Source organism: Scyliorhinus torazame, chromosome 6 (assembly GCF_047496885.1).
Source record: "Scyliorhinus torazame isolate Kashiwa2021f chromosome 6, sScyTor2.1, whole genome shotgun sequence".
Lineage (NCBI taxonomy): Eukaryota > Metazoa > Chordata > Chondrichthyes > Carcharhiniformes > Scyliorhinidae > Scyliorhinus > Scyliorhinus torazame.
Window position 1 is genome coordinate 123,674,645 of NC_092712.1, and position 13,063 is coordinate 123,687,707.

Here is a 13,063-nt window from a genome sequence, read left to right on the forward strand (position 1 = left end):
CCCTGTGGTACCGCACTAGCCACTGGCTGCCAATCAGAAAAAGACTCATTTATTCCAACTCTTTGCTTCCTGGCTGCTAACCAGCTTTCTAGCCATCTCAAGACAACACCTGCAATCCCATGTGCTTTAACTTTACATTGTAATCTTCCATGTGAGACCTTGTCAAAAGCTTTCTGAAAGTCTAAATAAACCACATCCACCGATTCTCCTTGGTCAACTCTACTAGTAACATCTTCAAAACATTTCCGTAGATTTGTCAAGCATGATTTCTCTTTCGTAAATCCATGTTAACTTTGTCTGATTAAACCACTGCTTTCCAAATGCTATGCTATGAAACCCTTGATAATGGACTCCAGCAACTTCCCATTGCTGATGTTAGGCTCACTGGTCTGTAGTTCCCTGTTTTCTCTCTACCTCCTTTTTGACTAGCGGGCTTAAATTAGCTACCTTCCAATCTGTGGGAACTATTCCAGAGTCCAAAGGATTTTGGAAAATGATCACCAATGGATCTGCTATTTCTAGGGCCACTTCGTGAAGTACTCTGGGATGAAGATTATCAGGCCCCAGAGATTGATCCGCCTTCAACCCCATTAATTTCCCCCAAACCATTTTTCTATTAATACTGATTTCCTTCAGCTCCATGTTTCTCAGAGCGTCTTATTAATTTCTTCCTTTGTGAAGACAGAAGCAAAGTACGAATTTAGTTCCTCGGCCATTTCTTTGGTCCCCATTATAAATTCCCCCATTTCTGACTGTAAGGGGCCTACATTCTTTTTTGTCAATCTTTTTCTCTTTACATACCTATAGAAACTTTTACATCAAGATGTTGACATCTCTGTGTAAAGTAAGCCTTTGTGTAGTTAATTTTGTACCACCCATGAGGAATATTACTTTGACATAAAATTCATTGCAATTTCTTGAAGTTTAATGTTTTTATAGTGAAATTAACTAAGGAGATGTGCAAGGAGGTTATTTTCCACATGTTTAATCTTACTGTATCAATTATATCCCCCCCCCCCCTTGTCATTCCTTGTGCCACTTGTTGACTTGGAAATATATCTTAAGAAAGATTATGTAGCCACCTGGTCCCAATATTTTTTTTTCTTTCAGCCTTAGAATTTTATTCATATTTGTGGTTCTTGTGTAAATTCGATGGTAAATTTAATGAATTTCTAGTCCCGTCATGAAGTTGCACCTGCATGAAATGCATGTGAAGATGTTCGGCACAGGTCAACAGGGTTTCTATCCATTACAATTATAATTGAATGGCCACACCCAAATACCTAATATGGACACCTGACAGGCAAAACTGTGTGTTGATAATGTCATTTTGTAAAATGTACCTTTTGTACAACACTCTAGATGCCAGCTGCAGCTCATTTTACAGTAAAATGCATGTTCTCTTCTTCATTCATCCCCAACTATTTCCTTTTGGTGATAATTTTCTGCAAATTGAATGAAGACTGCACAATACATTACAGCTAATGTAGAATAACAAAAATATTTGAATGAAAAATTAAAAGAAATGTGAAAATTTAATTTTAAAGCTTTTTGACATTTTTGCATAACATTTTGTCTTGAAGTCAAACATTTGATCCTGCATTGCTATAGCAGTGACATAGCTTTTTTCAAAAATAATTAAACACTATACTTTTTGCTTCCACGTGTTTGAATAAGATTTTAGTAGAAGCACATATTGTTTATCCGTACATTGTAATGCCATGTTATCTTTGCTTGGAAAATTCTTGGTTGTATCATGAGTTGCAAGGCTGCAGTTAAGGTACATGATCCTAAGAAGATGAACAAGAGGCAATTGAAAAAGACTATCAAGTAAATATGTTACCTAGTAAAGCATTTGGTTCAATTTTTTTGCAATTAATATTTATTGTCCAATTTCTTTTCCAGAGTCTTTGGAACAGGTTTTTTCAAGATAAAGAACTTCGGGCAATGATTCAACAAGATGTGACTAGAACGTATGTGCAACATTAAATCTGTAAATGAATCATAAAATGCAAGCCATGTGTTGATATTTAAGATGTTTGCTTTCAGTAAATTGCTGCCCATCCTTTTTTTTAGATGGTGTATCTGCATAATTCGCTGCTGTCCAGCATAAGGATATTATTTCTTTATCAAATTTTGTGAAGATTTTGATATTAGGCTTTATATGACCCCCTTAAGTATACGCAATATTCTTCATAAATGGTTTTGTATTTCTTTCCTATTTCTGTCCTCATTACTGATTGTATACTGAATATTCCTCTCAAGCACATGAGAAGGATAGTCGTGGCGCAGTAGTATTTCAGGACCAGCAGGAAGGCAATAGCACAATGGTATTTACGCTGAACTAATAATCCAGAGACACAGGGTAATGCTCAGGGGACCCGGGTTTGAATTCCACGACAGATGGTAAAATTTGAATTCAATTTAGAAGAAATCTGGAATTAAAACTCTAATGATAACCATGAAACCATTGTTGATTGCCATTAAAACCCATCTGATTCACTGATGTCCTTTAGGGAAGGAAACTTGCCGTTGTTACCTAGTTGGCCTACATGTGACTCGAGACCCACGCAGCAATGTGGTTAACTCTTACAAATACCCTCTGAAATGTAAGCCACTCAGTTCAAGGGCAATTAGAGATGGACATTAAATGCTAGGTCTTGCCAGTGACACCCAGATTCCATGGCCGAATAAAAAAAACAATAGGAGGCTGTCTTGAGGAGAATAAATGAGCCTCCAATTTTATTTTGAATGAGATAAATTCTTCAGTAGCTTCTCAAACTGCACAACTTAATTTTTTGAAAACATTTGTATTTAATCAACTAATGAAAGCAAGTTCAAGCAATATGAAATCTGCAACTCAAATCTCAAAGCTTCCTGTTTCTACAACAGTTGAACTACTGGGCCACCCCACCTATTCCAAATTATGTTTTTGCTTTTGCCTGCAAAATACCATGGAGATTTATTCAGTCATTTGTAGCTATGATGCTGTCAGTCTGGTTTGCAGTTTAGATATGAGATATCAGTGTCATTTCATAACTGTTGAATAATGCAAAACAAATCTGGAAATCTAGTGAAGGTCTAATAATTTTGAAAAAGGAGGAAATATTTCAAATCCTTTTTGAAGGCAAAAATTAATATTTTGTTCTGCCATTTGTGATCCAGCGGTAGCGCTCTCACTCAGAGTCAGAAGGTTGTGGATTCAAGTTCCATGCAAAGAACTTGAGCACAAAACCAAGGCAGCTACCGCAGTGCACTACTGAGAGAATGCTGCACTGTTGGAGATGCCATCTTTCAAATGAGACATTAATAAAGACACCATCTACTCAACCATGTGAATGTAAAGATCCAATGGCACTGTTCTGAGAATCAGTGGAGTTCTCCCAGATTGTTAGTCCAGCGACAATGCCACTGTGCCACTGCCTGGTCAATATTTATCCCTCACCTAACGTCTAAAAATCTGTTAATTATCACATTTCTGTTTGTGGAGCTTTGCTGTACATACATGTTTCCTACATTACAATTACTACATTACAAGTGCTTCATCGACTGTGAAGCATTTTAGAACGTGAAACATCTGATTCACACTCCGAATTTCCCCAGATTTTTTAGATTAGGCCATCGGTGACTTTTTCTCAAAGTGTCTCCTGTAATTTTTATTAGAATTCCTTTCAAACAACATTCTATTTGGGCAGCTCCAAAGTTCCATTTCATCGTTTTACAAAAGTGTTAATATGTATTTTTATGGTCAGTAAGTGCACAGCATCAAATTTAATCAGATTCTGGACTTGCCCGGCCTGTGCTGCTATTTTGTTTTGCTTTTGTTTGTTATTTTGTAAAAATATTAAAATAACGAACTAAGTTACAACCCATCATTAATTTTCATTGTTAATGTGTACTTGAGGCAATGTAATTATGTATTTTCAATCTCAAATTAACAGCACCCCCAATTCGTTTATGCTCAATAGGTAACGAGTACTCATTGAAGTGAATTGTATTGGCATAACTGACTTTTCTGTACACTAAAATGAATAGGGGATTCTGGGGACATACTTGTAAATTAAGGAAGACGCACGATAAATGTCAATGTAACCTGGAAATGTATACTGATATCATCCATGGCACAGACTGCCACCTAGTGTAATAAATACTCTCTCAATTTAAGCTTTCAAAGATTAATCAGATCGATTTCCAATTTAATGCAATATAAATTGGGGTTGTGCTGACAGGTGATTTTCTTTAATGATCAGATCCAGAGAAGGACTTTATTGTTTCAACAAGGAACCCGTGTTCCTGCATATTTACCTTTTTAAATGCATGTCCCTGTTTTTAACTGAATGACCCTTGTTGGCAAGTCTGTGCTTATGTCTTTATACACATTGTATTTTGTGTTTGTAAGTCTTTCTCATGAAGTTGTGCAGAATGAGGTAGAGGATGCAGTTTTTGATAGCAATTGGTGTTCATCCATTGATTTTATAGTAAGAACATTTTATTTTTGTTAAATGGTATTCTGTGACTTTTGCTGCCCCTTTGGTATGGGCTCTCCATTGTTCTCTGAAAATTATAAATCTGTGGCCTGTGTAGAATACACAAATATGTATATTTAGTTCTGAATACACCAAAGCAAGTGGTCCTGCTGATGCCTTCAGCTTTAATGGTGGAAACCTGCCTAACCGAATAACCCATCCCTTTTTCAGGCTATTGTAGTGTGTTAAGAATTGGGGAAAATTCAGATTGAAAACAAAGTAAGACAGGGAGTTTTTTAGATGCAGACACCTGGAAAAAGATGAGATGTGAAATTTGCCTATCAGTGGAAAACAAGTATTTTACACATGTGACCAGAAAAAACAATGGGGCTATAGAGGTGGTAGCTTCAATAATAATAATGGAGTAGAGAGATAATTAAATTGACATGTATCTGCCAAAAGCAAACTCCACAGGGCAAATAACAGCAAAGGGAAAGAAAATATATAACTGTAGAACACTAACTAGGGGGAAAAGAGGGAGAGACAGCTAACATTGGAACTGCAGATATTGTCTTCTGAAAAGAATCAGCCATTTTCCGCCTTAGCTGAACCGGAAGACTATTTCCTAGATGTGGCCATCTTAACCCGAGCGTGGCAATTATTTGTTGGATTGAGCTCACAGAGTTACTTAATATTGGCTGTTTATGAAAAAGGGGTATCTCAGAACTTAGGTAGTTGGGGACGAAGGGATAATTTCATGTAAAATTGTGTATAGTCTTCAGTGTACTTAAGTGGCATTGTGTATAATAGTCCTTCTTGCATGCCTTTGTGTTTTAAGTTATTAAATATTCTTTATCAATTGTTCGTGCACGACTGAACTGTTCCCCTCACTGGCTTGTCCATCGTTCCTGACATTATGCCAAAAACACACATAAGCCAACAATGAACCAGTGTTCCAAGTTACCCTTCTGGGTTTTGGGAAACCCTCGCATTTAACACCAGTGTGGTTCTTAACAAGTGTGACCACACTGACATCAACCATAAATGCGTTGTATTCCCAAAAAGCAACAAAGTCTAACACTGTCAACCAGCGCCCTATCAACCTACTTTCATTTACCAGTAGAATGAGTCACTGATGACATTAATTCACCATTACTCCTTTCCCAAAATTCAGTTCAAGTTCCACAAGAACAAGGCATCTGCTGACTTCTTCACAGCCTTGTTGTTGGAGAAGATAAGAGAGGAGCTGTCTTCATTATCAAGGCACCAGTAGATTTCGCATTGCAATAAAGATGCTTAGCAAAACTGAAGTTAAAGGGTAAACCTTCCATTGATATAATTCGTACAAAGTAAGATGGTCACGAAAGCCAGTCATCACAGGCCCAGGATGTTGCAGCATAAGTACTTGAGGCTGGCATGGTATGTCCAATGATCCTCAACTGCTTCATCAGTCAACAGTGTCTTCATTCAGCATAAGATAAGCAATGGGGTTGTTCGCTGATGATTATACCATGTTCAGCTTTATTGACAAATGCTCCAAACCAGCATCTAGCAGGATTTGTACACAACCAGGCAAAATCTAACACTGCCAACTGGCATCAACCTACTTTCATTCACTAAAAGATATAGAAGGAATCACAGATGACATCAATTCATCGTTATTCCTTTCCCAAAGCTCAGTTCAAGTTCACAAGAACCAGGCATCTGCTGACGTCTTCACAGCCTTGTTGTTGGAGAAGATAGGAGAGGAGTTATCTTCAATATCAATGAGTCAGTGATGACATCAATGCAATGACAAGTGGCAAGGAAATACCATCTCCATAAATAGAAAAAAAGCACCAACTAGCTGAACTACAGGCTTTGCGTGGGAGTATAATGTTCTGCTGATAACTGAAACCTGTCGCAAAATCAAGCAAACAAAAAATGCTGTAAATACTCAGCAGATCAGGCAGCATCCGTGGATTGAAGTAGAGTTTAATGTTTCCGGATGAGATGACCTTTCATCAGATGAGACATACAGGACAGGATGTATTCCATGGGCCTTTGACTATTGGGAAAGATATAGAGGGACAAATATGCAAAGAAATTAGAGAGGTGCAAAAACTATAGCATAGATATATTGAGGGACTTTAATTGCCCTAATGAAGACTGGGATAGTACTACTGTAAAGGGCAGAGAGAGGAAGGCTTGCTAATGTGTTCAGGACAACTTTTTCCATCAATATGTTTCTCCTTCAATGAGAAGGGAGGCATTGCTAGATCCAGTTCTGGGAAATGAGGTAGGACAAATGAATGAAGTGTCAGTCGGAAAACATGTAGGGGATAGTGATCAGAGTATCATATGGTTTAGATTAGTTTTGGAAAAGAGTAATCCAGAGGAAAAACTAATTAATTGGGAGGGGGGCGAGTTTCGATGGGAATGAAACAGATCTAGCCCAGGTAAATTTGAATCAAAGATTGGCAGAAAAATCATAATTGAATAGGCTGTCTTAAAGAAGAGTTAATTTGGGTACATTCTCACATGGGGGAGCAGTATGACAAACAAAGCCAGACCTCCCTGGATAACAAAAGAGAGAGTAAGATGAAGCAGAAAAACAGTGCATATGGCAGGTGTCAATGTTGATAATACAAGTGAGAACCAGGCTGTATATAGAAAGTTCAGAGGAGCTGTTAAAAAATAAATAAGAGCAGCAAAGAGACTGACAGCCAACATAATAGAGAAATCAAAAGGCTTCTGTGGATATGTAAATAATAAAAGGATTAGGCCCGATAAGGAACTATAAAGGTAACTTATGGAGGCAGAAGGCACACTGAGCTACTAAATTACTATGCATCTGCCTTTACCAAGTAAGAAGATGTGGTCAAGGTTTTGGGGAAGAGGAGGTAATTGAGTCACTGGATAGGCTAAAATTTGATAAAGGCTGCTGGCCCTAAAATTGATAAGTCACCTGGACCAGATGTGATTGATGCAAGGATACTAAAGTGAATGTGGAAATTGCAGAGGCACTGGCCATAATTTTCCAATCCTCCTTAGATACAGGGGTAGTGCAGGGAATTGGAGAATTGCAAACGTTGCATCCTTGGTCAAAATGGGGTGTAAGGATAAGCCCAGCAACTGCAGGCCAGTCAGTTTATCTTTGGTGTTGGGAAATTATTAGAAATCATAATCTGAGACCAAAGTTAACTTGTCATTTGGATTAACTAAGAAAAACCAGCACAGATTTTTTTAAAGGCAAAATGTCTTTCTTCCTCTCTGTTACTCCATTGAAAAAGTCAATCAAGTTAGCTAATGAGTGAATTGTGATTAATATGGTGTGCATAAACTACCAAAATGTGTTTGTACCAAATGCTATTTAACAGGCTTGCTCGCAAAGTTGAAACTCATAGAATTAGGATATAGTGGCACTATGATTACACAATTGACTGAGTGGCAGAAAAGTAGCAGTGAGCAGTTGTTTGATAGGCTGGGGAAAAGTAGATAGTGTGGTTCCCAAAGTTCGGTATTCAGACCACTTATTTTCTTGATATATATTCTTGATGACTTGTGTGCAGGGCACATATTCAAAATTTGCAGGTGACAAAACTTGGAAGTACTGTGAACTTTGAGGAGGATATTGGCGGCTTGGTAGGACAGTGGTTAGCACTGTTGCTTCACAGCACCAGGGTACCAGGTTCGATTCCCGCTTGGATCACTGTCGGTGCGAAGTCTGCACGTTCTCCCCCTGTCTGCATGGGTTTCCTCCGGGTGCTCCGGTTTCCTCCCGCAAGTCCCGAAAGACGTGCTTGTTGGGTGAATTGGACATTCTGAATTCTCCTTCTGTGTACCCGAACAGGCGCCGAAGTGTAGTGACTAGGGGGTTTTCACAGTAACTTCATTGCAGTGTTAATGTAAGCCTCCTTGTGACAATAATAAGATTATTATTATTATAAGGACATAGGCTGGCAGAATGGGCAAACACGTGGCAGAAGACATTTAGTGTAGAGAAGTATGATGCAATACATTTAATATGGAAGAACAAGGAGGCATGGTACAATTGTAAAAGGTGTGTAGGAGCAAAGGAACCTGGGGGCTAAATGTGCACAAATTGTTGAAAGTGGCAAAGCAGGTTGAGAAAACAATTAATGAGACATAAGGGATCCTCGATTTTATAAATAGAACAAGGAATACACAAGAAGGATGTTATGGTCAACATTTTCTAAGACACTGCTTTGGCTGGAGTATTGGGCTGCTCTCTTTAGAGAAAAGAAGGTTGAGAGGAAATTTGATGAAAGGTGTTCAAAATTATGAATCTGGACACAATAGATACGGAGAAACTGTTCCCATTGTTAGTAGCATTGATAATCAGAGAGTATTGATTTAAGGTGATTGGTAAAGAACCAGAGAAGAAATTAGGAAAAACCTTTTTGTGCAGCATATAATTAGGAGAGGAGGATAATAGCTTTTGAGATGTGGGTATGGCCCAAGATCAACTAGATGGACAGAAAGACAAATGAGCTGGTAACAGTAGATGTTCAGGAATCAGAATGGTTGCTGAGTACAGTTAGATAAAGAAAGATAGTCAAGTCCGGACATTGGAAACAAAGGCTCGATAGCCTTGTCTCAGCAACAATTGAAGGAGAAATTGAGGGTAAAAACAGAAGAAGGAGGAGAAAAATCTGATGGAAGGATAACGTTGAGATGTGGACTGAGAGGCTTGAAGAAATACAGAGAAGAAGCAAGACATGCCAATGGCCCTACTAAGGCTACGGTGAAAATAAATGAATGAATGTTGTTTGGACCTGGAATTCAATAAAAAACAAAAATTCTGGAAAAGCCTAGCAAGCCTGGCAGCATCTGTGGAGAGAGAAACAGTTAACGTTTTGAGTCTAATATGGCTCCTCTTCAGACTTGGAATGTGCTGTCTGCAAGTGTGTTGAAGCAGACTCAATTATGGCTTTACAAAGAAAATTGGATAATTATTTGAGGGAAAAGACGGTGTGGGACTAGCCGAGTTGTTCTTGCGTAGTTACATTGGACAAGAGGTCCTAATGATGGCCTTCTGCACTATCATGATTATATGATTCACTCTCCTCCCTCTGATCTTTAAGCATGCTGCCATCACCAAGCCCCTGATCAGCAGCATATTTTGGAACAGTGCTGACCAGAAAAGTAACTGGATAAGGCATATCAATTCTGTGGTTACAAGAACCCAACAAATCTGGGTAATCTGAAAAGTTGCTCATTTTCTAATCCTTTACTATCTTTCCACCATACACAAGGCTCCAGGGGGATTGTGTTGGAATATGTATTGATTTACTACATTGATGAACCAACACAAGAAGCTCAACATCATACAGAAAAGAGAGATCTGATGGTCAATGAAATGAAATGAAATGAAAATCGCTTATTGTCACAAGTAGGCTTCAAATGAAGTTACTGTGAAAAGCCCCTAGTCGCCACATTCCGGCGCCTGTTCGGGAGGCTGGTATGGGAATTGAACCGTGCTGCTGGCCTGCCTTGGTCTGCTTTCAAAGCCAGCGATTTAGCCCTGTGCTAAACAGCCCCGCTTGTACTGGACACGGTAGCCATACTCTACATTACTGGATAATTTAGTTTGCAGTATGTGGCTGAGAGGGTGCATTGCACCAATTCACTTTATTAAGTTTACTTCAACAGCACTTTACGATTTCTATCATAAAGTATTAGAGAAGCAATGTCATGGGAATGCCAGCAATTCTCACACAATCATATTTTGGACATTTTACACAGGAAAAAGGCCATTCAGCGAACCTAGTCCATAACCATGTTTACACTCCACTTCAGACTTCTCCTATCCTTCGTCATCTAACTCGAACATCATGATCCTCTATTCCCTTCTCCCTAATATGCATATCTAGCTCCCCTTAAATGCACCAATACTATATACTTCAGCTGATTGCAAAGGTAACGAGTTTCACATTCTCACCTCTTTCTGGCAAAAGAACTTCCTTATGAATTCCTTTTTAAATTTTCTTCTTCTTTGCTGAGTTGAAATCCTAAAATACCTTGCCTTGCACCATTGCCATAAGAGCCACAGTTGTTCAAGTAGGTGGCCCACCACCATGTCCTGAGGGCAATACATGCCATGTTGTTAATAGCCTGAGAATTTTTTTTAAATGGAGAATGGGTCATGGCAGACTGTGGTTCTACTGTGATGTCACTCAAACTTCAACAACATTCAAACAATTGCCCAGGTTCTCATGAAATATACTTGTTAGTATGATACTGGAGATGTGTCCAGCAATTATAGAACATGACAGAATTTTCCTGACGTCAGGTTGGTGGGATTGGACATGCGGGAGCCATGTTGGTATGGCTCCCTGACCCATTTGTGCCATCGGGCAAGGGCAGGCCGGGGAATAAAATGGCTCCCGACTGAAAGAAAGCTGACAGTCCGCCTGCATATTTAAGGCCCCGATTAAGAGCCATATAGAGTGCTTGGCAGCATTTTGCGGGCATTAGAACAGTGCCACATCTGAAGGCTGTCAGCATAATGGACTTTGCAACAGTTCAAGGGACATTGGAGCCATATCCTCCAAAAGAGGTGGTCTCCAACAGGAAGGCTGCCCTTTTGTCCCGAAGAACCACCTTGAGGGGTTTCTCCTTCAATCTGAGAGTTCTGACTACCTGACCACTCTTAAATTTTATTTCCATCTTAGTCCTCTGAGGATGGCTTCCGAGCTGCCGGTCCTCTAATTGGACCAGTAACAACGGAGCCCTCCCACTATCCTTCATTGGACAGAAAATGTGGAGGCAGCCAATTAGGAGACAGCTTCCAGGAATATCTCTGTTCTGATCTTGCTGTCAGCAAGTGTGGGCTCAGGACCCGAATTTAGTCCTGTGTTGGTTCAGCACCTCAATTCAGTCCCAACTTCAGGATCCCAAAGCTTTTTTCCAAAAAAGGAAATCCTATCCATTGTTTCCATAAGAGGATAAAACTCCAAGTGAATTTGTCTGATTATTTTTAAATAGATGGAAATTAATATTTAAAAGCTACAAAAGTTTAATTGATGTACCTTAGGCAAAATTGTAATTGGCCATTTTAATGTTCATTTCAAACTGGTTTAGTTCAAATAGAATTGTAACGAGATCACAGTGTTAACAGAATGTTGTCTGATGGCATTGTGAAAAATAACCTGAGGAGCAAAAAGGAACAACATTTCTTGAGATGATGTGCTGAAATTGTGTGTCTTTCAGGTTTCCTGAAATGCAGTATTTCCAACAGGAAAGTGTGAGGCAGATCTTGACAGATATCCTGTTTTGTTATGCGAGAGAAAATGAGCAGCTGCTTTACAAGCAGGTAATGAAATACTGTACAGGTTTGGTTGAATAATTAAGCAGTTTAAAATTGGACTGTAAGAAAAAGTGTCTTGTGACATTTACTAAGAATAAATATGCATTCGTTCTGGGCATAACATTCTGTCCCCAAAGCATTTAAGTCTGCTGCAAGTTACACGTTGCATATGTTTTAGTGTTGTGTTCCAGTACATTTTTATAGAAAAAAACATTCCATGCACAGAAGATTTCGTAATTTTCACATTAATGTTTTCATTATTCTGTCTTTTCCCAATGTGTTTCTATCTGCAGAGTTGCCTGCTTTTAAATTATAAAGCAAATATACTCTACTATTTCTTTTAATGTTTAAGTGAAGGCTATAAGAGATTAAATCTGTAATTAATTGTCCATTTACTAAGGCAATTGCATTTGAAAATCGTATATTCATATCAGTTTTAGGCTATTTGTGCATAAATATGAACAAAGAGAAATAACCCCTTGATTTGTATGATGTATACCATGCTAAATTGTAAAATGTTTCAAAACAGAAAATTCAGGGTGTGCAAAGCAGCCCCATCGGCATCTGTAAAGAAAAAAGGCTGATTTACATTTTAGGTGTAGAACTGTGTCATCTATCTGGTCTGCATGCTTCTTGCACTTTGTAAATTCATTGAGCAGTTGAAGCGACTCCACTTTAATAGATCCTCATTCATTTTCCAGAGTACGCATTTTATTTTTTAATTTGAGTAAGAATGCTCCGTCTCTGTTGATTTTTTTTTATGCTAATGTTTTAGGGCATGCATGAACTGCTGGCTCCTCTTGTCTTTATTCTGCACTGTGATCACCAAGCCTTCTCACATGCCAATGAAACAGCAAATCCAAGGCAAGTTTTATCTATACAAGTCAACCTGAAATAAGTACAACATTACACTTAATGTAGGACGTAAGTCAGCTCCAGAGAGGGGAAGCTAGTTCAGCAAAAGGGTAGTTCATTAATTGCAATGCTAGCTGGATTGTCAAGATTTTACTAAAGTGCAGTTGGAGTAGCATGATGCAGCATTTGAGTCTTGTCTGCCATTAAGAGGAGAGTCAATTTTTATACCCTTCTTAAGCCAGTCTACTGCAAACCTTAGACAACTGGTAATGTGAATTCTGGAAGGACGGATGACAGGAGAATGGAAAAGAGGAAACATTTTGAAATAATGTTCAATATAAAAAGTTTTCTATCATATCAGGTACAAAACTCATGTTGATTGACCATAATCTTTTTGTTACTTGAATGTTTCATGTGCGTAAAATAAAGT

The 13,063-nt window shown here is 38.6% G+C and overlaps 1 protein-coding gene across 1 annotated transcript in view; it reads left to right on the plus strand.

Annotated features, from left to right (window-relative positions):
* Positions 1-13,063, plus strand: part of tbc1d5 (TBC1 domain family, member 5) — a 783,418-nt gene that overhangs the window by 443,637 nt on the left and 326,718 nt on the right. Inside the window, exons 10-12 of the mRNA XM_072508754.1 lie at positions 1,906-1,973; positions 11,682-11,784; positions 12,554-12,642. Of these exons, the coding sequence (XP_072364855.1) occupies positions 1,906-1,973; positions 11,682-11,784; positions 12,554-12,642 (260 nt within the window). The remainder of the gene's footprint in view (positions 1-1,905; positions 1,974-11,681; positions 11,785-12,553; positions 12,643-13,063) is intronic.